The sequence below is a fragment of the Pleurodeles waltl genome, chromosome 3_2 (assembly GCF_031143425.1).
Source record: "Pleurodeles waltl isolate 20211129_DDA chromosome 3_2, aPleWal1.hap1.20221129, whole genome shotgun sequence".
Classification (NCBI taxonomy): Eukaryota; Metazoa; Chordata; class Amphibia; order Caudata; family Salamandridae; genus Pleurodeles; species Pleurodeles waltl.
The window spans coordinates 92,521,263-92,544,965 of NC_090441.1; the positions used below are offsets into that span (position 1 = coordinate 92,521,263).

Below are 23,703 nucleotides of genomic sequence, written 5' to 3' on the forward strand. Positions count from 1 at the left end.
TGTACTATGGGAGACTATGAATTGGACACCAGGGGATACCCACACCAGTACTCTTCTGGCATAGCCCGCATAGGTCATGACAAAAACCCCACTCCACCCATTCCTGCACAGTTAGGAAAGTTCCCCCTCTGTGAGGTGTGTCTCCTGCAGACATACAAAGCATACCTGGCATCTCCTTTAGTAAGCGTAGATCCTGTTGTGCTTAATATATGTACCCATGCCTCTCATGTTCCACGTGAGCAGTCTATAGTCTTGTGACGCCATGTTAAATCTGTATGCCTGATCCCCCGAGAACAATTAGTATAGCGGAACAAGAGCGGGGACCGTCACACATAACAGCACACACAAGGAATCATACAAAATATTTCCCCTGAGCTCCCCTTCCCAGGCCGTTGCACAAAAGTGCTGCATCTGTCAACAACCCATACACAATACTATTAACCAAAATAAGGTTCCTGCGGTTGGCGTGCAGTGTTGCATGGCAAGTACTAAGAACACTGAGGTGTCCCATGCCTCCCTTTGTGCCTCCCCAGTGTGATATCCTCCCCAACCTATTAGTTCAACATATCTGGTTCCCATCACCACAGCCGTGGGCGTCGGTGGCATCCACCACCTCAAGAAGCATAAAGTATAAAGCATTATAGGTGATCCGCCATCATTGGGGTTCCCTGGGACCCCTTTATAAAGCCTCTGGGATCTCATCCAGAGGGAGCCATACAGTGATGGCGCCGCAGTGGTGTCTGAAGTGACAGAGCCAGGGATCCCCCTCTCTAGTTCAGCACCACTTGCATTCTCATGTGCTGCCTGTTCCTTGGACGGCCGCGTCCGAAGCCTAAGGGCCAATTAGTTAATCAGTGTCTTCATGCCTCATCTGTCTGAGCCTGGTCCAATGGTTGACACTCTCCCCTGGCCTCCAGCCACTCCCAGGTCCCTTGCTCCGATTGAAAGAGAAACACCTTCGCTCCCTCTAGGACCCTGAGTTTAGCCAGGAATATTAAAGCATATTTATTTAAGCCCCAGTTGTCTGAGGCTTTGCTTCGCTGAGTAATACGAGGCTCTCTGTTTCTGTACATCCACCGTATAGTCTAGGAAAATAGTGACTGTGGCTTACCACCTGCCAGAGGCCTTTGATGCGGGCAATTTGCAGAATGTAATCCCGGTCATGTAAATTGGAAAAACGTGCCACTACAGGTGTGGGGTGCACCAGGCTGGGGGCCTAGGGGACCCTGATGGATACTCAGTGTGCCTGCTCCACAGAAAACAAAATGGATGTCCCACCTCTGAAGACAGTTTGTGCCAACCATTGTTCCATGTACAGGTCCATGCTCGGGCCCTCGATTCTCTCAGGTATTCTCACCCTCCCCAATATTATTGTGGTGTGATCGGCCCGCTGCATCGTCCCCTCTGTGCTAAAGCAAGTATCCCTCCTGTTGCAGGGCCACAGTTTGTGCCTGCTTTCTGGCCACAGTGGACTGCAGCTCACCCATTATGGTCTTATGTTTGGCCACCTTCACCTTCACTTTATTGTGTTCCTCTTGCATGATGCCAATGTCTGATCAGTGTGTCCAATTTCGATTCCAGAGACATTTTCAAATTTTGCACAGCAACAAAGAGCTTTGTAAAGCCTATGTTCTGCATTGAGAGGCGCCTGGCTGGGGCACAGCTCCCACCCATGAAGGAGGGGGCTGGTAGGCTCTCCCCTGCTTTGGATTCCTTCTGCTTCATCAACATAGCGTTGCAAGGATTGTCCAGGATGCAGCCAGACTATGGGGGTCATTCTGACCCCCGCCGGCGGCGGAAGCCGGGACCGCCAGAAGACCGTACCGCGGTCAAAAGACCGCGGCGGTCATTCTGACTTTCCCGCTGGGCTGGCGGGTGACCGCCAAAATGCCGCCCGCCCGCCCAGCGGGAAAGCACCAGCAACGAGGATGCCGGCCCTGAATGGAGCCGGCGGAGTTGCTGGTGTGCGACGGGTGCAGTTGCACCCGTCGCGATTTTCAGTGTCTGCCAAGCAGACACTGAAAATCTCAATGGGGCCCTGTTAGGGGGCCCCTGCAGTGCCCATGCCAGTGGCATGGGCACTCCAGGGGCCCCATGACACCCGTTCCCGCCATCCTGTTTCTGGCGGTGAAAACCGCCAGAAACAGGATGGCGGGAAGGGGGTCGGAATCCCCATGGCAGCGCTGCTTGCAGCGCCGCCGTGGAGGATTCCCTGGGGCAGCGGGAACGGTTTCTGACCGCGGCTTTTCCGCCGCGGTCAGAATGCCCCTGGAAGCACTGCCAGCCTGTTGGCGGTGCTTCCGCGGCACTCTGCCCTGGCGGTTTACAACCGCCAGGGTCAGAATGACCGCCTATGTCTCCAGGCCGCTTCCCACTTCCTCAATGGGTGTCCCTCTCTATCCCCAGCAACTCCAGCACACGCTCCGAAATAAAGGTGAGACCCCAGGCCTCCAGCTTAACTAAGGCAGGGAGGTACGAGCTGGCAGTGCCAGAGTGGGTGTCAAAGACCGATAACTATCTCTGCTTTAGTCCAGCTAGCCACTCAGTCACACAAGCTTCAGTCTCTTGAGGGCCATGACAGAAGAGATAGTACACAGACACCAGCAGGCACATGTTGTCCATGCCACGGTACTGCAGACAAAGCTGCACAGATTAGTCATTGCTCTTGACTGTGTTCATCACTCAGGTTGCAAGTCTATGTTGGACGGACCAGGGAAAGTTCTATAGTCCTTTTCGAACAGGCCACTCCTCCTGCATGATTGGCCCTGTCCTTCCATCTCTCTCAGGCAAGGTTCCTTGGGTCCAGGAGAAGTCAGCAATTCTTCCTTCAGATTGGACTCCAGGTTATGTGCCTTCACATGCTTCTAAGTCATTACAGTTTGATCAAAAATATCACAGTACACAAATATCCCAGCAAAAATATTGTGGTAAGAGTATAGAGTTTAGACACTAATAATGTAAACTACACTCACTTTGCTGCTTGCTGGAATAGGAAGGTCTGAACTATACCTCTCAGGCTTCATGCTCAAAGGGGAGGAAGATGAGGAGGACAAGACCCCGCCCAGAGCCACACAAAGTTCTTTCACGTCTCCAGCTGCGTGGGATGCTCACTTTGTACCTGCTGGCATAGGATGGTCTGAATAACACCTCCTGTACTCATATCCTCAAGGGGGAGAAGGACAAGACCCCACTTAGCTCTGTAAACAACGTCACATTTCCAGCTTCACAGGATTCCCACTTTGTTGCCTGTTGGGTCTGGACTACACATGTCATGCTTATCTGCTTAAGGGGGGATGAGGAGGACAAGAGCCTGCCTAGCGCTATATAGTGCTTTCACATCTCCCACTGCATGGGACTTGTGCGGGAAGCAGCAGGGCTGTGCTCCAAGAAAGACTAGGCCTGTCCACACCTGTCTGAGCCTAGAGGAACCCTCTTATTTAATCTTTGGGGGAAAAGGAAAGCTACAATTGTTTCATTGGAAATTAAAGATTGATCTTCTACTTCTTCAATTTTCAGCTTCTTAACTAATGTTGTGGGCCCCATAAATGATGAAAGAGCTACAGTTGAACAGGTATTCATTTATAAAGACACACTATGGTTCCTTAGTGGTTCCAGGTATCCCCTCTAGTTCAGAAGACCTGAGGGTAGTTTACTAACCTTGGTATCTGTGTCAATAAATTGTACCATATCCGCATTAGCTACGGAATCCTCTGATTTTCAAGCTATTTTACTTGAATTCAAAAATAAAAAAATCTGTTAGCGGTTAAACTTAACAATGAGACCCCTCCCCTCATCAAAAAAACTGTATTTGTTATTTTAAATCTTTATGCACTTCTCTGGAAGAATTTAGGTGCACATGTAATTTCCCTTTATTTTTAATGATTATGGGTGATTTTAATAAACACTTGTGTCAAAAGATTTGCCTTGTCAGTTATAACTCTGTGCTGCTTATTTTGCTTCCGTCATGATGCATGTGGGGAAGCCTTTCACACATTAACGAACAATGTTAATCGTTATTATTCCCTTGAGTTTATTAAGACACGTAATACATTAGTTTATATTTTTATTTCTGAAGGGCTCCGAAATATATGTGTTAAATTTCAAATTATTGTGAACGCCCTGGTTGATCACATCCCCTTTATATTGCCCTTGATTGGTCTAATTTTAAAGCTAAAGGTTCTTCGAAATACCCAATGGTTGAAAGGACTGTTGACAGTGGTTCCAGAATCCATTGGCCTCTGGTAAATCCTACCTCTTTAACTAATCTGATAACCAGTTGATATACGGACGTACTTTGTCCAGATATAAAAGCTAATCATCTATTAATGTTATAATTTTTTGCATCAAATCATACTCTATAAAACAACAATTACAAGTAATACACATGTACCAACAAATGGCTTGACATTGCTTGCTCTCTTTCACTCTGTAATCTCCATTTTAAATGTAAGCAGACTTTGATTATAAATAAGTTATTAAGTCCAGGAAAACAGAACTTAGAAGGGAGGCTTGGGACGAATTAGAGGCCAAATGTGCCCTAAACGACCAGGGGTTTTATTGAAGAGTCATCAATTCTCCCTTTTTAGGAGAGAATAATCCGCCTCAGCTTGTCTGTTTGATTCAAGCAGCTGATTAGGTTGTATGTTTTAGTAGGATATATTTGGCTAAGGATACCGCTTGTGTCTCTTCATTTGTTGATTCTCTTCCTTCCGAGCTATCTGTTGCTACTCCTCGCCTCTTTACTTTAGAAGGAGAACCAAAGCTGTTAATAATAGTCCCAAATTGACAGCACTGGGACCTGATTGGGTCCCTATGGACCGATACATGCATAATAATGACTTTGAGCCCCACTTTTAACATAGAAATTAAATACTGCTCCTCATAGTTACCTTCCAGGATGTTGGTCTCAGTCCATTACAGTACAGACGTTCAAGAAAGGTAATAAAGGTGCTCCTGCTTATCAACCAATATCTTTAATCAAATTTGTAGTCAAAGTGGCTGGAAGAGTTTTGATGGAATGGCTGTCTACTTAGGCATAAGAAAATAATATATTTGACTTTCAATATGGGTTTTGATCAGGCTTAGGCACCATACTGCAAGTATCTGGGGTTATGAAAAGGTGTCTGATCTACAACATGAAGATAACAGATTTTTTGACACCTTTTAGCTCTCCCTCATTATAGTTCTAGTTTTATTTGCCATGAAGAGCTTGGCCAAATTTATATGGGGTATGGTGTAAGACAAAGGCAGCTGTTAATAAAGCATTTCTAAAGGCTTAGGCTCTGATTACAAGTTTGGCGGATGGGAACACCTGTCTGCCAAACTCCCGACAGGGTGGCCGCTACTGAAGTGGCGACCTCCCCACTGGACCTATCATGACTCTCCCGCTGGGCTGACCGGCAGAAACCAAGGATCAAACAAGATGCCAAATGGGTTAGGGCAACCTTTCTTGATTTTAAAACTATACTAAGGGAGGAATTTGAGTTAATGAAACCCACTGTTAGACAGGATATGCTTTTATTTATTGTGCCTTACATTATTCAACTACATAACCCCAGACAAAGGTTATTAATAACTCGTTTTAGATTAAGTACAGTTCCTTTTCTTTCATGTTTTACCAAGTAATGGGTCATTTCTAAAGAACGACAATCTTGCCCCTGTGAACATATTGAGTCGGGTGTTCTTGCATTTTACTTTATTTTGTCACTTGTCAGTTTTTTAGGCATATTCATAAACAGTATTTGATACCTTTGTTAAAACGTTCAGTTTTGTTCTTGTTGAGCTGCTCTCTTATACCTCCAAATGCATACAGATGGTAATATGTGATAGTACATGTTTTGGGATTTCCAACTTCTTAAATGCTGCAGTATATATTTGGAAATCAGTAGAGCAATAACATGTTTGTTTTATTGGATGAATGCCAGTTTTAGTTGTAGATATTTGCTTTTTATATTCTGCAGTAATGTTTTGTATTTCATGTATTTGTATCTTTTCTTATCTATATGGTTTTTAACAAAAAATAAAGGTTACAATTGATTGATTAAGCTTCAAAAATATTGCATACAAAATATTGTGGTTCTAAATATTGGAATTATATAGGTAGTATACATGTTTAAATATATTTATAAATATAATAACTTAACAATAATATATATTTATGTAGCAACACATATAGAATTTTTTTCCCTATTTTGAAACATATAATGTTTGAATATAAATGTAAATAAAGACATATATATTTATTTAATATATGATATGTAACTAGGTTATTATTTTAAAACATTAAAGCAAATATTAATAGTAGCTAGTTTTAAAATCACCAAATATATATAATGTACATTTATAATAAGATTAAACGCTATTACAAATCTACAGTATGATTACAAAACAAAGATTGCATATTCAAAACACATTTAAATTATCTTAAATTTCTAAAAAATAACAGTACTAAGTTTCATTAAAAAATACTGTAAATTGAAATCACCAAAACATGAAAACAAAAAGACTTAAAATAAAGACATAAGAAATAATAAACAATAAATATTAATCTCCATTAAAATTAAAATAAAACCAAAAGCATAAATAAAGCCAATCCAAAATATATGGAAGTATAATTTTCATCTTCAAACAAAAATCATGTTCAGAAACTATTGCACTTTAGAAGGACAACAATTACTACTCCCACTCCAACCCAAAATACTGAAGCGAAAGTGTTGGAGTTTGGAGGTGTCATATTTACTCTTACCACTCCAACCTAAGCAATTTTAAGGAAAGTATTGGACTTTGCAGGGGTGGGCGTCCAACCTAAGCAAGAGTAAAGAAAATCTTGGAATTTGAAGGGGTTACATTTACTATTCTGGACTTTGTAGGGTGTCAGATGTACTATTCCTACTCCAACGTAAGTAACTGTATGGAAAGCACTGGACTTTGGAGGGGTCATATTTACCATTCCCACTCCAACTTACGCAGTAATATGGAAAGTGTTGGACTTTTTTTTTGTTGAGAGGGGCAGATTTGCTGTTCCCACTCCAACTAAAATAACAGTCAGGAAAGTGTTGAAAAAATACATAATTACTGTAAAATATATCTTAAACATTTCACCATTTAAAAATGAATAAAAAAAATATGAATTTTTATTTAAAAAAAGCAAATTCTATAAGTAACAAAAAACTTATCTAAATTACTTCAAAATATTTTTCAAAAAGTTATTTTTAAATTACCAATTTGAAGATTATTTACCAATCAAACAAATGTACAGTAAAGATTATTCCTATTCTACTACCCTATAATCCCCAAAACCCACAAATGTGAAACGTGTAAATCAATCACAGCAAAAACGTTTGCAAATAGTAAATCTTTGAAAAAAATTATAACAGAGAAGGAAATACATGAATTTAATTAGTTCAGTTTGCATAATTAAAAAATGTAAATATCAATTTAAAATAAAATATCAAATTTGAGGCAAAAAAAGCATTACCAAATTTTAAATAGATTAAAATATTAATCTGAATGTTTAAGTAAGTGATAATTAACCAATTGGAAAAAATAAATACTATTTTAGTGATAGACACTAAGGGGCTGATTATAAGTTTGGTGGATGGAAACATCCGTCTGCCAAACTCCCTATGGGGAGGTCACTGCAGTGCAGGCGACCTCCCCGCTAGCCCCATTACGGGACTTACCCACTGTGCTGACCGGTCAGCCCAGTGGGAAAGGTGCGGCATAATAGAGCCAGCGGCAATGCTGTCTCATGCAGGGGGCACCAGAACCCTCAAAAGGTACACTGACTGCACAGCAGATAGTACGCATTTCGAGAGTGCTGGGCACAGGGACCCCTGCACTACCCATGCCATGCCATGGGCATGGGCAGTGCAGGGGCCTTTGGACCGCCAGCCTCATAAAAAGGCCTTAAATCATGCTACAGTTAAATACTTTACAGAATTATTAATTGAGTTAACTAATTAAAATGGTATAAAAAATGTAAATATATAAATATTTCCCTCCCTACTTCTCTACAAACCCCAACAGGCCACCATTAATTATCAAAAAATAAAAGGAACTCAAAACAACAGTTTAAAAATATTAGCAAAACAAAAAAACACCAAACAAATGCAGCAACTAAAATTTGCATATTAATAATTTAAAACACAATCATAAAACATTAAAAATAATAATATAAACTGTATCAAAAAAACTGTATTAAACGCTTAAACAATAAATCTTACCTGCAATATTCTGTAGCACATTTTTTTATGGTATTTGCGCCTATGATATTTTTGGGATGATATCAGCTTTGTGCGCTCCCTTTCCTTGGGGGAATGGCTGTCTGGAAGACACCAGCCCTTGGCTGTACAGTCATTCAAGTACTATTAGGTGAATCCCCTTTTACCTCAAAGAGAACTTGGAACTGGAACAGCAAGCAGTCAGCTGCTCCCACTTTTATTCAGAGTTGGCAGAAAAGGTATGATTCCCAGTTTGTCTTTTCAGAACCGGTTGGGTTTGGTTCTCTTTTCATTTGGCACTTGCGTTCACTCACACACCCATGCATTGCACACCTTTCCAGCAGAAATATGCAACAGAACAACTATAGCCTAAACCACTACTGCTAAGCAACTAAAAAGTCTCTACAACTAAGTACTGAACAACTACTGTCTAAACAACAATTGTGCCTGAATAACAATTGCCTGAACAACTAATTTTGATATATATTCTGAACAACTAATAAATCATAAAAAAAAAAAAAAGAAAACCTTACCTTAAAATTAGTTGTTCAGGCAATTGTTATTCAGGCACAATTGTTGTTTAGACAGTAGTTGTTCAGTACTTAGTTGTAGAGACTTTTTAGTTGTTTAGCAGTAGTGGTTCAGGCAAGTAGTGGTTTAGACCTAGTTGTTCAGGATGTTTACCTTCCAGCAGCATACATGCACATGCTCAGACTCATGGGATCTTTGCACTAGGATTCTGGGTTCAAGGTGGGCAGTGGAACTTTGGGTGAGTGGAACAGTAGATTCACCCTCAAACAACACATCTAAAAAGTCCTGGTCAGCTCATAATCACTACAAAACATAGTCTGCTGCTGCCGCCATTGTGCTACATGTGTGAAACCCATGACCGGGGCAGCAGTCCATCTGTCATTATGAGGGGTTCCCCTAGGGCTCATCTCATTGTCCAAGAGAAATCCAGAACCTTTCTTAAGTCAAGGGCCAGTCTATTTCTCGGTTTACACACTGGTTAACTGTGAGACTAAAGCCAAAATCCAAAACCCCAAAACCTAGGATAGCAGATACTACATTCAAACACACAAGGCAGGGGACACTGCTGTGCACCATGCAGGAGACATTCCTGTCCTAACAGAGACTGATCCTTGAACTTCTGAAATGAAGTGTTAGTGCGTACTACCTCTCCTGCCAGTCTGACTCCTTGGCTGTTGCTGGGGTTCCACATGCACTATTTTTCCTGTAATCCACAGTTCTAGTAAATGAATCTACAGACTTACTGAAAGTTGAATTCTGAAGTTGTTTTCGGCCGGCGACAGCATTGAGCACATGCATACAGGTGGCCAGGGTACCTGACTAATGCTAATGCTTTGTTATTTAAATTTTAAAATTGTTATTTATTGTGTATCAATCTTTTTAGCATCTGTCTATCTAACAATTGTGTGTTTCCTTTACTTATCTAATTTATTTAGCAGACATAGTGCTGTCCCTGTGCATTCACCTTTCAGTGCACCATCACTTCATCTGGCTGCACTATGAACATTGCTCTCCTAGTTGCAATGTAACAGTGCATGGGAGCTGACATTGCTGTAGTGTCTTGACTGCATGCACCATTTGTGTTCTGTATGGGAATGTACACCGAAAAACAACCTCCCCTTACTCCCATTGTGGCAAAGCTCACACGATATGGAAGCATAATTTTTAGCCAGACTGATCCTTTTGTGAAATAAAATGTGCTTTCAGATATTTGTCTGAAAGTAGTAAAAACTACCATAGGATCATTATAAATTTTAAGAAGTCATAACATTACGTTATACATTTGTCTAGCTCAGACACTTTCTCTCAGCACCTCGTTTGTGGATAAACCACCTATATGGCTCAGTAGTAAGTAGCTGCTACTCAGCTTAAAAGCGTCTCACAAAGAGCACTGTGACTGTGAATGAGCGTTTCTGATGAAGGTTTTCTTTCAGGTGGTAACAGACATGAGGTTGTGGCTCCGAGGCTCATGTTCCGTTCTGGCCATTCACCTGATGCAGTTGATCCGGGCTATGATCGATCGCGCAGCGATGTAAGTTTCTTCTTTTCAGACTGTAAGAGAAGAATTGTTTTGCCATTTTCACTGCATGTGGTAGTTCTAGACTCCTTTTGATTCTTTCACTCCCTTATATTTCTCCTCTGTCCTGAAACTGTGCTGTCCGGTCCCTATTCCCTCCTCTTTGCTTCAATCTAGAAAGCTGAGTTGAAGACCTTATGTAGGGCGACAACTCATAATACTCTGCTGAAGTGTTGCTGAGATCAAAGTTGAGCATTCTTTAGTGCCTTAGGGTCTTAAATTTCCTGAAAATTATAAACAGTTTGCCAGATTTGTTTGAAATTGGTTAATTTGAGTTGTGAATCTAGCTGCCTTTGGGTTCTGGACTGCTCTATGATATTCCCTCATATGGACTTTACTTTTTTATTTGTGTTCTGCCCATGTGCTTTTTAGGTCAAGCGCACACGCGCTTCCGACCTGTTGTCTTTCTTTAGGGGTTTTGATCATGCCCATGTCACGCCCATCACTTTCATTCGTTATTGGGCTTGCCTTTTAAAATGCTCTTGATTTCATTTTTGAAAGGCATGCATACGTCAGTCATGCCTTTTCCGGTGTTAAACTCTCCACAAGCGCACTGGCCAAAAACTGAAAGCATACGAGGCTCCATGTTTTCCGCATGGTTTCTGGACTACTTTTACTTTTTATTTCCTACACAGCACGATCTCGCTGGGCAGTAATCGAGCGCTTTGCATGACACCCAGTCTACTTCTATTCTTTATCCAAGCGCCTCAGCGAATTCAAGGTTTTACACGATCACGCTTGTTTTTTTTTATTTTTTTTTATTATTATTATTTTTTGTACTTTTCCCATGTCCCTATCCCAACCCACACCCACCTCTCCCCTTGAGATTTGCGGCAGCCGGCGCTGCACATACACATTGCCACACGTCCTCTAGTGTGATCATGCTTTGTTTGCCGTCAATTTTATTTTGAGTCAGCCCAAAACTCTTTGCCTGAGCACCAGTTACGTTTCTAAAAGTTGTATTCATTTTTTAAGGTACAGGGATCTTTTGTGATTTGCTCAGAATCACAGGATGTTGATTGGATGCCGAGACTCAAACTTGGTTCGCCCACCTCTAAAGGAGGTGACTCTGACCTAAGCGCCACATCCTGTTTCCAAGTTACAGTGAGAGCTAGCCTGTCCACATAAAAAAAAATGAGCGTAATTCTATAACCTACAAACCTAAAGAAACAAAGATAAAATATACGCTGTTCCACCTGGGCATTTTGCTTCTGTTTTGCTGGCATGTTAGGTGTACAGAACAACGGACTTGAAGAAGAAATTGCCTAGTGTGCACCTGCGTATCCTCATTCAGTACTATAAAGATAGGTTTCCTTTGAAAGTGGACCCAGCAGACAATATTTTACTACCAGCAGTGTTCACAAATCTTTCTTTCTATGAATCTGTTTTCCCACACCCATGCAGACGACAAACCGCTGGCAGTTAATACACTGATGTGACATGGCATTCTGCACCCAGTCTGTGATATGTGAGAGAGGCCCTGCCCCCACGACAAACACCCCAGTCTGACACTGCTCCCTGCTCTCAGCTGTGGGCTTTCATCAGGTTTTGCACATCCTTACATTTTCCTCCCACTTCGTCAGTAAGATTATGATATCCCAAACTGCATCCATCACTTTAGACATTTGCTCTCTGTGGCCTCTCAATGCTCGCACACTGCTTGAGTGCCCAGCCTATACCCTCTCCTTTGCAGGCCGTGCCACGGGTGACCCTCCGCTGAAAGCTGCCATCCTTGAGCCCTTTCGGATTTGTAATCAGTGTTAACTGCAGGGTTAACCGAGCAACCCATTTCTTCCTGAGTCTACAGTGGTTTTAAAAATATTGTTTCTGCCAAGGGCTCATCTAAAATAATATTATATGCCAAGTGACATGTGACACTTTCAGAATATTCAGTTTTTTGGGGGTGTATTTGACTTTGCATTCTGGGACATGTAGTTTCACATCTTCCAGCTGGCTCTGGGAGACAATCAGTGCAAGACCCTCAGAGTGAGAGATATAAGATTGTATGTTTCAGTGCTTTGATGACTCAGTCAAGAATGAGAGCCAGAGCTGTCTTTCACAACGGGTAATGTGGAGACTGGGATGCTGGTAAAAAAGGTGTTGTCACTTTTGTAGTGGGCAAGAACAAGCACTTTGTCAGTTGTTTCTATTCAATTGAAAACTGGTGTGGTGCCAGCAGTATGTGTCTCGTAGAGGTGACTCACAGACCGAACAGTGCAGAACAGCAGGGTTGACCAATTAATGTGGCAAAAGAAGTCCAGTTACAAGTTTGCAATGCCAATAGCTCCAACTCAAGTAAATACGAGACCTATTGCATTGCAAATGCTTGTTCTACATTGTTCCGTTTTTGCAACTCAGTCTTTTTATGTTGCTCAGATCTACGTTGGACCCTTCATTTGAAGCTTACTGTCCTGAGGCTGATTGGTTTATTTGTATTTGGGCCACACCACTAAATATATTGAATATTTCTTTTGGAGTGAGTCAACGAGGACTGCTGGCCTATCGTGCTCAGATGGGTGAACTGGCAGAGGCAGCAAATACGGTGTGGAATGTGGCTGGGGATGACCTGCTTCATAGCTTGTATTGAAATGGGATTTGCATATGCATGGACTTTAGTCTGCAGTGGTGTATTCTAATTTTATGAGCAGTGTAATCAGCTTGGTCCACCTATGATTTAGGCTTCATGACTATATCTGAGGATTGTAGCTGCTCAAGAATAACATGTCGAACATCTCTCTTGGAAGAGGAAATCAATAGGAACAAGCCCAAGTATTCACCTAGTCACTAAATCTAGGGACATTGGAAAATACAGGGATGACTGCACGAGAAGAGAGCCACAGAAGGGTTTGCCTTGATGCAGGATGTTGATGGCCATATGGGAATGAAGCCTATGATGTCTTTTCCCATAACATTTAATTTATGTTTTTTATGTCTAAGCCACTAAAATGGATTCAGCAACAAAAATCTGTACTTTTGAACTTTGAAGTTTTAACCTAAAGTAGTAAGCACAAGTAGGATCCTCTTCAAAATTATTTTGGACTTGCCCATCAATCACTTAATTGGTTATAAAAGCTAACTGGTGTAACATTGTCATATTAAAAGAAGTTAATGTATTTAACACAAAAAAGTCGCAGCTCTGTGGCTCTCCAGAATCTCCATTTGACAACCCCACCAAGGCTTTCAGATGGATGGGAATAAACTCATGGGAAATTATCTACCCACCGACAGAGTTTAAACAAGCCTAGCTGCAGGTTAATGAAACACACAAAAGGTGATGGCAGGAATGCATGAAAAAAGGCAAAACCCCTGGCAGTTGCTCTGTATACCATTCCATCGCTCATTGTGTTCCTCTATAGAGGAAAGCCCTGTATATTCCTTATTGACCCTCAACCTCATGGAACAGTCCATCTAGAAACACCAGCAGAGGCCTCCTGCAGACAGGAACACAAAGAGCTCCAGATTCAAGAGAGCCATCTTGCACGACCACCACTGCTAACTTAATTGTCAATCACTCTTTCCAGACCACAAATGGAAAACATAGAACTGATCTACTCTGCTGTTCTACATGTGCCAAGCTCTAAAATAAGACAGTAGGCTTCTTAAAAATCTTACACAAGAAGAAAATTGCAAAAGGCATGAGGCTAACCCATCAGGTTGTATCTATCTTTCGAGGAGGATTTTACAAATGGCTATATGAAACAAGGATGATTATAATCCAAAATAGTCACAGACATGTTTCCTGCTTTGGAGCAAATTTTCACATTATGTGGAGTCATAAATTAAAACTCTGGGCCTGATCGAATTTGGTGGTCTGACAGTAAGACCGCTGTGGTGGCGGCCGCCAAAAGACCACCATGTTGGCAGTCATCTGACCAACATATGAAGAGGCACACAGCTCAGACCGCCAAAAAACAGCCAATTTCTTGAAACCTCCAGAGCACTGGAGGACAGGAAAAAGGCGGATTAAACCACCAGCACCACCAGCCCGATAGAAATCACTGACCTAATTACGATCCACAAATCACAAGAGCGGTTCTCCCATGGCAGAAAACAGTTGGCTGTGTGAACCGCGGCAGTGTGAAATCACATCAGTCAGAACACTGCACCACATTGGATAGTTCGAATACCCCACACCTGATACACATCCACACACCTACACACTGCACTATAAAACACACCCTACACAACCCACACTCCTTTGCAACTAGCAAACCAGTCACAGCCAGACACTAGCAAATACATTTATATCTAGTTAAACAAACAATAGGCACCCCTACACATTACACTCAACAACCGTCACCCACTCACATCACAGCGCCCACACCTCATCACTAACATTTTTCATCCTTTTTTCACTACCTTACCATCTTTACTACCACTACAATTTCCCCACAAAAACATCCATGTTCCACAGATGATGAATTAAGGGTCATGGTGGACGAAATTGTCAGGGTAGAGCCATATCTATCCGGAGCACAGGTCCAGCAAACATCAAAGGATAGGCGACAAGGTGAATGCAGTAGGCAGTTACCCACGCGCAAGGGAGGACATCAGGAAGAGGTGGAACGACCTCAGGGGTAAGGTACGTTCCATGGCCGCCAGGCACCAGCTGACGGTCCTCAAGACTGACGGTGGTCTCCCACCTCCTCCCCCACAGTTCATATCATGCGAGGAGAAGGTCTTGGACATCCTGCATCCTGAGGGCCTGACAGGAATACCTGGGGGAGTGGAGTCGGGTAAGTCACAACAACATTCATGTTTCCAAACACTCTTGTCTTGCATGCACACTCATCACCTTTCCCCACCCCCAGTGACCAAACCACCCACCATACCCTGCTCCAAAGCTCCTAACAGCCATCACTGCCCTGCCACATGTCAGGTAAACTCACCTTGGGCCACAGTGTTTGGGAAGGGCATGTGAAGTAATGGGAACTGACAGCACTAAGACTCCCAGAAGGCAATGTTGCACCATGAACAAAACCAGATCAGTGCACTAAATGTGAAATGTAGTGCATGTGAAACTAACAATCAAAGTAATCCATCCTGAATCGTCCACCATTTAACAGTTCATGGCAATGACAGCTATGCAGTGGCCCAGTACCATTACAAGCAAATCACATTGTGTTCCATACCAAACTAATACCCTAATGATGTCATATACCCACCTGGGGGGGGGGACACCTGAATGGCAAACTGGATTCACTTGCAGTACATCCCAATAGAGGCCCAGGTCAAAATGTCACACCTATATTGTGTGACAGCTCTGACACCATCCTGCATTGCTCAGCTTCTAGTTGATTCAGTGAAGCAATACACCTTACCTGGAGAGGAATGTACATTGTCATGGCTGCACTCAGACAAGATATTAGGGTATTATCAGCCAACTAAACACCAACATACTCCAAGAGCATGGAGCATGCTGTAAGCAATTGCATATCACTGTGTCCCACATTGAACTAACCCAGATTAAATAGCAACAGTCATTGTCATGTCAGGGGATCATGTAAAGGCAGTGTGTTCATCTTGCATACCATGTTTAGTACTCTAATTTATACATCACTAGTTCCATCACTTACAACAACTGTGTGTTCAACTTCTCCTATAGGTAACCTTGCCTTCCCCAACATGGAGAGGACACCCAAGACTGACACTACCCCTCTGGATAAACGCCTCAGTCATTAAAACACCCCTGGATATCTGGACACTGAGGACGAAGCCGGCCCATCAGGGAAACATCAGGGAAACATGGTCAGTCAACAACTGTCAGACTCACCCTGCTCACAACGACTCCTCCCAGCCCTGTTGCAACTACATCACAGGCAACCATTCACCCCCAAACCTGTGTCCCAAGGACAGTCTCATCTAATGTGTGCCCCCCAGTACAGGTACCGGAGTTTCCTAATGTCACCCCTGTTAATGATGGTCCTGCCACCAGTGGGAGTGGGCACACTGTGCCAGGGGCATAGGCACGTGGGGATAGGGTGTGTGGGAGGGATGGTATGGACCACAGAATTGGGGCTTCAAGCAACACAGCTGACCAGGAGACCATCTCCAAAGTCTTGGGAATCTACCAAAATTCCCAAGGCACGATGGGCCAGGTACTGACCATGGTGGGGGAGATCAGACAGGTGCAGAGGGTCAACCACCAGGAAGCTATGCAGCAGTTGCAGGCCCAAAATGCCATCCCGGCTTCCATTGCTGGGGTGCTGAGGGACGTGAACACTGCCCTGAGTAGGTTTGGCTCCCAGTATCAGGCCTCTTTCACTAGCAATAAGACATCAGGCCCCTCGACGTCTGTGGCTGCTAGTGGAATCGAGGCCCTGCCAGGGGAAGGGAATGCCTCAGACACTCCACCCTCTGCAGCAGAAGAACCCCCTGCAAATGTGGACGTCCACCCAGACATCCAGGAGGAGCTGATGCCAAGACTAAACTCACTGCCAGGAAGTGAACCACCCTTGATTGGTCCCCTTTGTGTGCCACTAACATGCCCTGTTGACTCTTCTGATACCTAACTCCATTTTCCTATGGTGCAAGGACACTGGACTTGAGTCTCCAAATGGTGTAGCAGCTACCCTGATGATTTCATCCCCTATGGCTGAACAATTCACTGTAAACTTTTCTTAATTCTAGTTTCAAATCACTCCTTTTATTATGCACTCCCCAATAAATACCACTTACCCACAGATCCTGTGTAAGTGTGATGTATCAACCATATACAACTGCCATGCATGACAACCAATGCACCAAATTGTTCCTCTCCAATTTTATACCTTGTTACGGTCATCACACATGTACTGGACAACCAGGATACATATTGCTTTGAGATTGTGACATAGACATGACGAAAGTCACCTGTACATCTCCACGTATGTTTTTTGGAGAATGGTAATCAGCACATTGTGAAGTCATGCTGTGGACTGCCGTTTTTCAGCTTAGGTGTCATTTACTACCAACCCACAGAATACAGAAAAGTTAGGGGCATGTCAGTCTATCACCATCCCAGAAGGCAGACAGATTTGTTAAATGTATCATCAGTTAAAGTCTTATCACATACCTATACCATATCCTTCCAAAACAACATACCCCATGAAACAGATAGAGGTCAGTACTAATCTCCCCAGTCATGGAACCTTCCACTTACCATGGTCAGGTATCTGTAGGCCTGCCACTCACCTCTGTCAGTCTTCAGAGACATGCACATTGGTCTGCAATGAGGAAACACACTGACAGCTATGCACAAGTTAGGTCACATACAACATAAACCATAATGATGGTAGAGGGTCTGGATACCACATTATGCCATGTGTTAGACACAAATGGACACACACATGGCACCATTTGAGCCACCTCCAATACCAAACAGTTTTTTTTGTGGAAAATGACACTTCCAAACCACTGTCCTGACAGTCTGGACATAGAACTCATACTGTTCAGCATTAGATTTGTGGAGTACCTGCTTTAATCCATGTCCACTTCTCATGTCGGTCTGCAAATCCCATCTGCCTGTGACACTGTCTGAGATTGCCAAATGAGGATGAGCCAAACAGGCAATCTGCAAATCTGTGATTGACAAAGATACGTTATAGGCCAGAGTGAAACACACATATCACATTTTCAATTCGTAACTACAAATGTGACTTTAATTGTGCATTTGATAATCAATGTACATAACAGTTCTGTACACAACTCAAAGTAACATTCTGCAGGCATAGCCCAGTCACAGGCTTTGGAGCCACTTAAGACCACACTGATGGTGATAAAAATAACATTTCATGGTATGCATAACCTCAGCAATACCCCATGGAATCACTATTGTAACATCACACCACATACCTTGAGTCAGTTGAAGTACTGATTGATTACATCTGTCCTGACGTCTCCAGCTTCATCTTCATCATGCTCATCCTAACTTGGCAAATCTGCATTTCCACCAACAGGATCTGCTGGCTTTCCCCTCATCTGGTATGAATGGTATATAATGTCTCAGGGCAAGGTTGTGGTGCATGCAGCAGGTAACAATTATTTGACATACCTTCTACAGTGAGTAGAGGAGGGCTCCTCCAGATTTGTCTGTGCTGCAAAATCTTGCCTTCTGGAGCCCAAAAGTCTGCTTTACGACACGCCTTGTCCTTCCGTGGGGCTCATTGAAGCAGACTTCCCCTGGCATGGTTGGGTACCTCACTGGTATCAATAACCAAGGACGGTTTGGGTAGCCAGAGTCCTCTGTAAGGTATAATAACACCAATCCTAGCTTTAATCTTGGACATTCACACAAATGGTAGCTGGAAAATAGGTACAGACACACATGACATATGACTTACCAACCAGCCAGGCCATCTCTGTGTTTAGTCGTGTCACCAGCAGTGGGATTTCGCTGTTCCGCTTGATTAAGGAATCATGGATTGATCCTGCATACCTTGCACAAACTTGGGAAATGTATAGGTCAGCCAAACAGACTACTTGGATGTTTATGATGTGGTAGTTTTTCCTGTTCCTACATACCTGTTCGCTAGCACTTGGGGGGGACCGAGGCTACATGGGTGCCATCTATGGCTCCAACCACATGTGGAATGTGTCCCAAAGCATAGAAATCTGACTTTACATGGGCCAAATCCTCACATTGGGGAAATCTGATGTAGCTGTCCAGGTATTTTAACAATGCAGACAGTACAGCCTTCAAAAACAGACTAAACATGGGTCATCTCTGTAGTTAGTGGCACTGTATTCTGAAAGAACCCAGTGGCCAGGACGTGCAGCACTGACATGACTTGAACGATGGGAGGTATGCTATTAGGATTGCGAATGTCCGGCATCAGATCTGGCTCCAACTGGCGACATAGATCCATAATTGTATGCCTATCCAGGCTATATATTTGGATTATATGTCGCACCTCCATGGCCTGCAGGTCTGCTAGTGGGCGTTACACTGGGTTGTCTTGCTCTCCTCAAGCCAGGGTAACTATGTGGTACAACACCAGAATGTATGTGAATGACTCAATCTATACATCATAAGAATGATCACAACAACGTCACACATATATCTAACTCATGTCACATGAAACAGTGAATATGTGGTACTCAGGACAGAGTAAGGCAAATAAAGCATACCCAATTCAAATCCACTAAACCCTTGCATGTTTTCTAAATGGAGATACATGTCACTGACAGTGAAAGTTACATCAACTTAGTAGACCTGTAACACATTTGTTGCACCTATACCCTCTTCATATTGTCATCTACTAATGACATCCGCATTGATACTTGTAAACAGTGAGCCAGCACTTAACACATTGTCACAGATATAAGTTTTCATAAATGACGCAGCTTTTATAAATTCATCATACATATATGAGCCCTAAAATGGCAGCTGCCTGACCTACTGTACAGGACAGCAGGAAGTTACCTGACTCCGCCGGCATATGTTGTCACGGTGGTAGGAGGTTACAGCCGTGGTGGACATTGCCATTGGAACACATTGCTGCCTTTGGCGGACTTGGGCCAATGGCGACGTCCGCTGGCAGTGACAGTCCTGTATGTGGCGGACGTGACCGCCATCTTCTTCACAATCCCTCACTTGACTCCTGACCCTGCTGCCAGCAAGACTTTCACGACCTGAGCTGCTGTGTACTGCCTCTGGGAGCAATCATGCCACATCCTGCAGGTGACAGGGCCCCTGCCTTCACTCTGTAAGAGCTGAACAAGCTTGTGGAGGAGGTCCCACCCCTGTATGGACAGCTCTATGGTGCACCTGAGGAGCAGGTGAGTCCAATGCAGTACCGATGGGTGAAAGGTAGAGATTATGATGATGTAGATGGAATGAAGGATTGAGCTATCATGTGTGGGCAGATGGTTATGTGCACATGTGCATAGAAAGACTGTTTCCCCTGATACATAATAGGTAGTGTGTGATGTATGTACCCTGATCCACATATGTACATTACAGCATTAACATCTATGTTGGTGTGACAATTAGTTGTAGAGATGTACCATTTTAAGGGAAAACTTGTGGTCTAGTCATATGTTTCTAGACAAAACCTGGTACTGGGTATGCATGTTGTATGCCTGACTAAACTTCACACGTGGCTTGACTGCAGAGGGTCACTTGAAAAAGAGTTTAAAGTGTGACGAAGGGTATGTTTGGCTACTTGCACTAACTTGATTGTGCACCATACTTGTTTTGGGATGAAGCATGTGTACATGACTTTCTCCTCTTGTCTGTGTCATCCATGCAGGTCAACGCCCATCAGAGAAAGGGGATCTAGCGTGCCATTGTGAAGGAAGTGCGGATCCTGGGGTCCACAGACAGGGAAGCACCCACTGTAGAAAGCTGTGGGAGAACCTGAGAGGATGGGGCTGTAAGACTGCGGAGGCCCAGCTGGGGATGTCCTCCCAAGGAGGAAGAGCTGCCCATAAGACCTTGACCCTGCTAATGGCCGGCATATTGTCAGTGGCCTACCCTGAGTTGGATGAGCATTTGAGGGCAGCACAGCAGCCACAAGGGGGTGAGTACTGACTACATTCATGTACATTCCTCTGCAAGGTCAGTGTATAATGTGAAAGACTCTAACCTGTGACAATGTGTAAGTGCAAAAGGTTAAATGTCCTCTAGGAACACCTAGATGTAGAGTCCTCAACATTGGTACAAAGGTGTACACATTATATTGTGTATCAGGACATATTACTCACTTATGGCATCCCTTCTGTGCAGTAGCATATGATGATGCACATGTGACTCTGTCATATGTGTACCACTATACTGCTCTTAATACCCTGCTGGTTGTTCCTTGCCACCTACAGATCCATAGTCCCACCATCCTGATGGTAAGTTGTTCTGGTCTTTGCCCTCTGTCCATTCAAATGCCCCTTGATACACCCCTAAGTGCAACATAGAGTCTGACAAGTTGAGAACATGACTATTAATCCTGAGGTTTCCAATGAGTGTCAACTTATCGTGAGGCTGTGATTTCACATGCCAGACTTGCTACACTTACTAAGACCTGTTAGGAGGTGCCCCATTGGTAAATGAGGAATAAACATTGTCACCTGTGATGTTTCATCAGAATGACATCCTGCATGTACTAAACCATGATAGTATAACTAGACTCCTAGTGCAACCCATATCATTGATGTGAGAGCTCAGAATAATAGTACAGTGTACATGTTCCCTGGACGGTGATTGGCTACAAGGCAATTTCCTATTCCAGTGTGTTGTGGGCACGCTAAATAGGCCACAATGTCTTAGCAATAGGTGCAATAGATACAGTTTACACTGGTTTGTACAATAGGTACAGTGTACGTTGGTTTGTAGCCAACATAAAGTATAAATAGTTAGGTTCAGCCAAATATCAACATTGTGATGCAACTTAAAAAAACTTACTTTTGCTATTGTGGTATGTTTTGAAGGCTTTTGGAATGGGATCCTATTGTTTGTACTGACTTAATTGGGTTGCAGCTGTGGTAGTTCACCTTCACATGTTGGAATGGTATGTGTAGTCGGTCATTTGGCTTGCCTCAAGGTGTATGTCTCTGTCAAGCTAAGCTCAGAAGTGTTTTGTGGCTTTTTGATGTTCATATTCAGATGTATATGTCTGAAGTGTTGATAGTGATGTTGCCACTTGTATGATGGCCTATTGTTGTTGGCACTCATCATGATTAGTTGTACTGTATGTAGCCTTCATGCGCATGACAGGTGTATATTGTATTTAAGGTGTTGGTATGGTACCTGGGGTTGTCTGTGGGTAAATCCTGTGTGCTAAGTTGGCCCCTACAAGTGTGCATGACTTTGTTTACAGGTAGAGAAATACTGAGATGAGTAGCTCCACAAAGTATGTATCATCCTTTCCTACATGACTGTTGGGACATGTGTTGGTGGCATGTGTTAAGACTCTATCATACTCCAATTTGTGGAAAGGTAAATATCGTTTTTGCATGTTTGCAAATGTCAACTGTGGACTCTGTGACATGGAATGGTTTTGTCTTGTATGCAACATTCTGTCTTGTGTTTGGCATTTGGTACATTACCTGGTACATTACGTCAGCTAAAAATATAGGTATGTGTGGATTTTGTGTATGCGCTATGTTGAAAAGAATGTCACCACTCTTTCCCATTGCGTGGTTGTTGGTTGACTATGTTGCTGTAGATAGGGACTCAGATTCATGTTGGCAAGTCAGGTTGTCATGGAATGGTTATTGTGATAGCCCAACTGATATGATGGTATAGTAGGTGTTTGTAATAGGTTGCTTAGCTGATGTGTGACATTGTTGCAATGTAGGGGTGTAGGTAGGATCTAGTTCTGGCATGATGTTGGCACTAACCTGGTTCTACCTGGGGGTGTAGTACTAGTGGTTGTAATATGATTGATGTGTATAGTGTGATGTTAGTGAAAAGAATATGATGACCCTACCTCTCTTTCTGTTTTCCAGCATCAGCATCGGTAGGCGAAGGAGACGGGGCACAGCCGAGTGGGGAAGCTGCTGGCAACTAGACCTCAAGATACCGATACTGAGGGACCCAGTGGCCACGGGGGAGAAAGGATCCACGTCTTTATATTTGGAATCCTCTTCCAGAGGACACTCCCTGGCGGTGGCGGGCCCACCTGGGACCAACCCAGCACCATCTTTGTCTGCCACCCCCTTTCTACCACTGCCCTCCCTATAGCTCCCCACCCAGTTGGCTGTGCCCGCCCACCCAAGAGGATGGGTGTCTCCTTTGCTGCAGGCACCTCTGCCCCAGCCCTGTTGGCCCTGCTGCCCTCAGTGAGGAGGCTATTGACCTCACGAGGTCCATCTTTGTGGGTCAGTCGACCATCGTGAATGCCATCCACGGACTAGCAACTCAAATCCAACAGAGTAATGCGTTCCTGGAGGGCATTCATGGTGCACTGGCTGGCCTACAGAGATCCTTTCAGGCTCTGGCCTCCACATTGATGGCAGTCAGTCACTCTTTGTCTACCGTCCTCCCTCCACGTTCCTCTTCCCAATCCCAAGCCCCTCTTCCCAGACCAAGTCAAAGCACACAGACTGACAGGCATGCATCCACCTCAACATCCAAGGGTAGCTCAGACAGACATAAGCACCACAAGACACACCACCGGCAACAACACACAAGCAACATTCAGATGCACACACAGCAACAGTCACAACCTGCCCTGATACCCCCAGCATCACAGACAGCGCACCTGACAGACCTACAGACACCACACCAACATTCACCGATGCAGCCACTACACCTATTCTACCCATGGACAGCATAACAGCAGACCCTCATGGCATCTACCCCAATCACCACACCTGCAGACACCACAGCCACTGACACTCCTACATGCAGCACATCTACAATACCTGCAGTCACCTACACACCATGGCATCCCCCAG

The 23,703-nt window shown here is 43.7% G+C and overlaps 1 protein-coding gene across 1 annotated transcript in view; it reads left to right on the plus strand.

The window, feature by feature from the left end:
- Nucleotides 1-23,703, plus strand: part of ASL (argininosuccinate lyase) — a 201,960-nt gene that overhangs the window by 97,276 nt on the left and 80,981 nt on the right. The window contains exon 6 of the mRNA XM_069226880.1: nucleotides 10,187-10,284. Within this exon, the coding sequence (XP_069082981.1) occupies nucleotides 10,187-10,284 (98 nt within the window). The remainder of the gene's footprint in view (nucleotides 1-10,186; nucleotides 10,285-23,703) is intronic.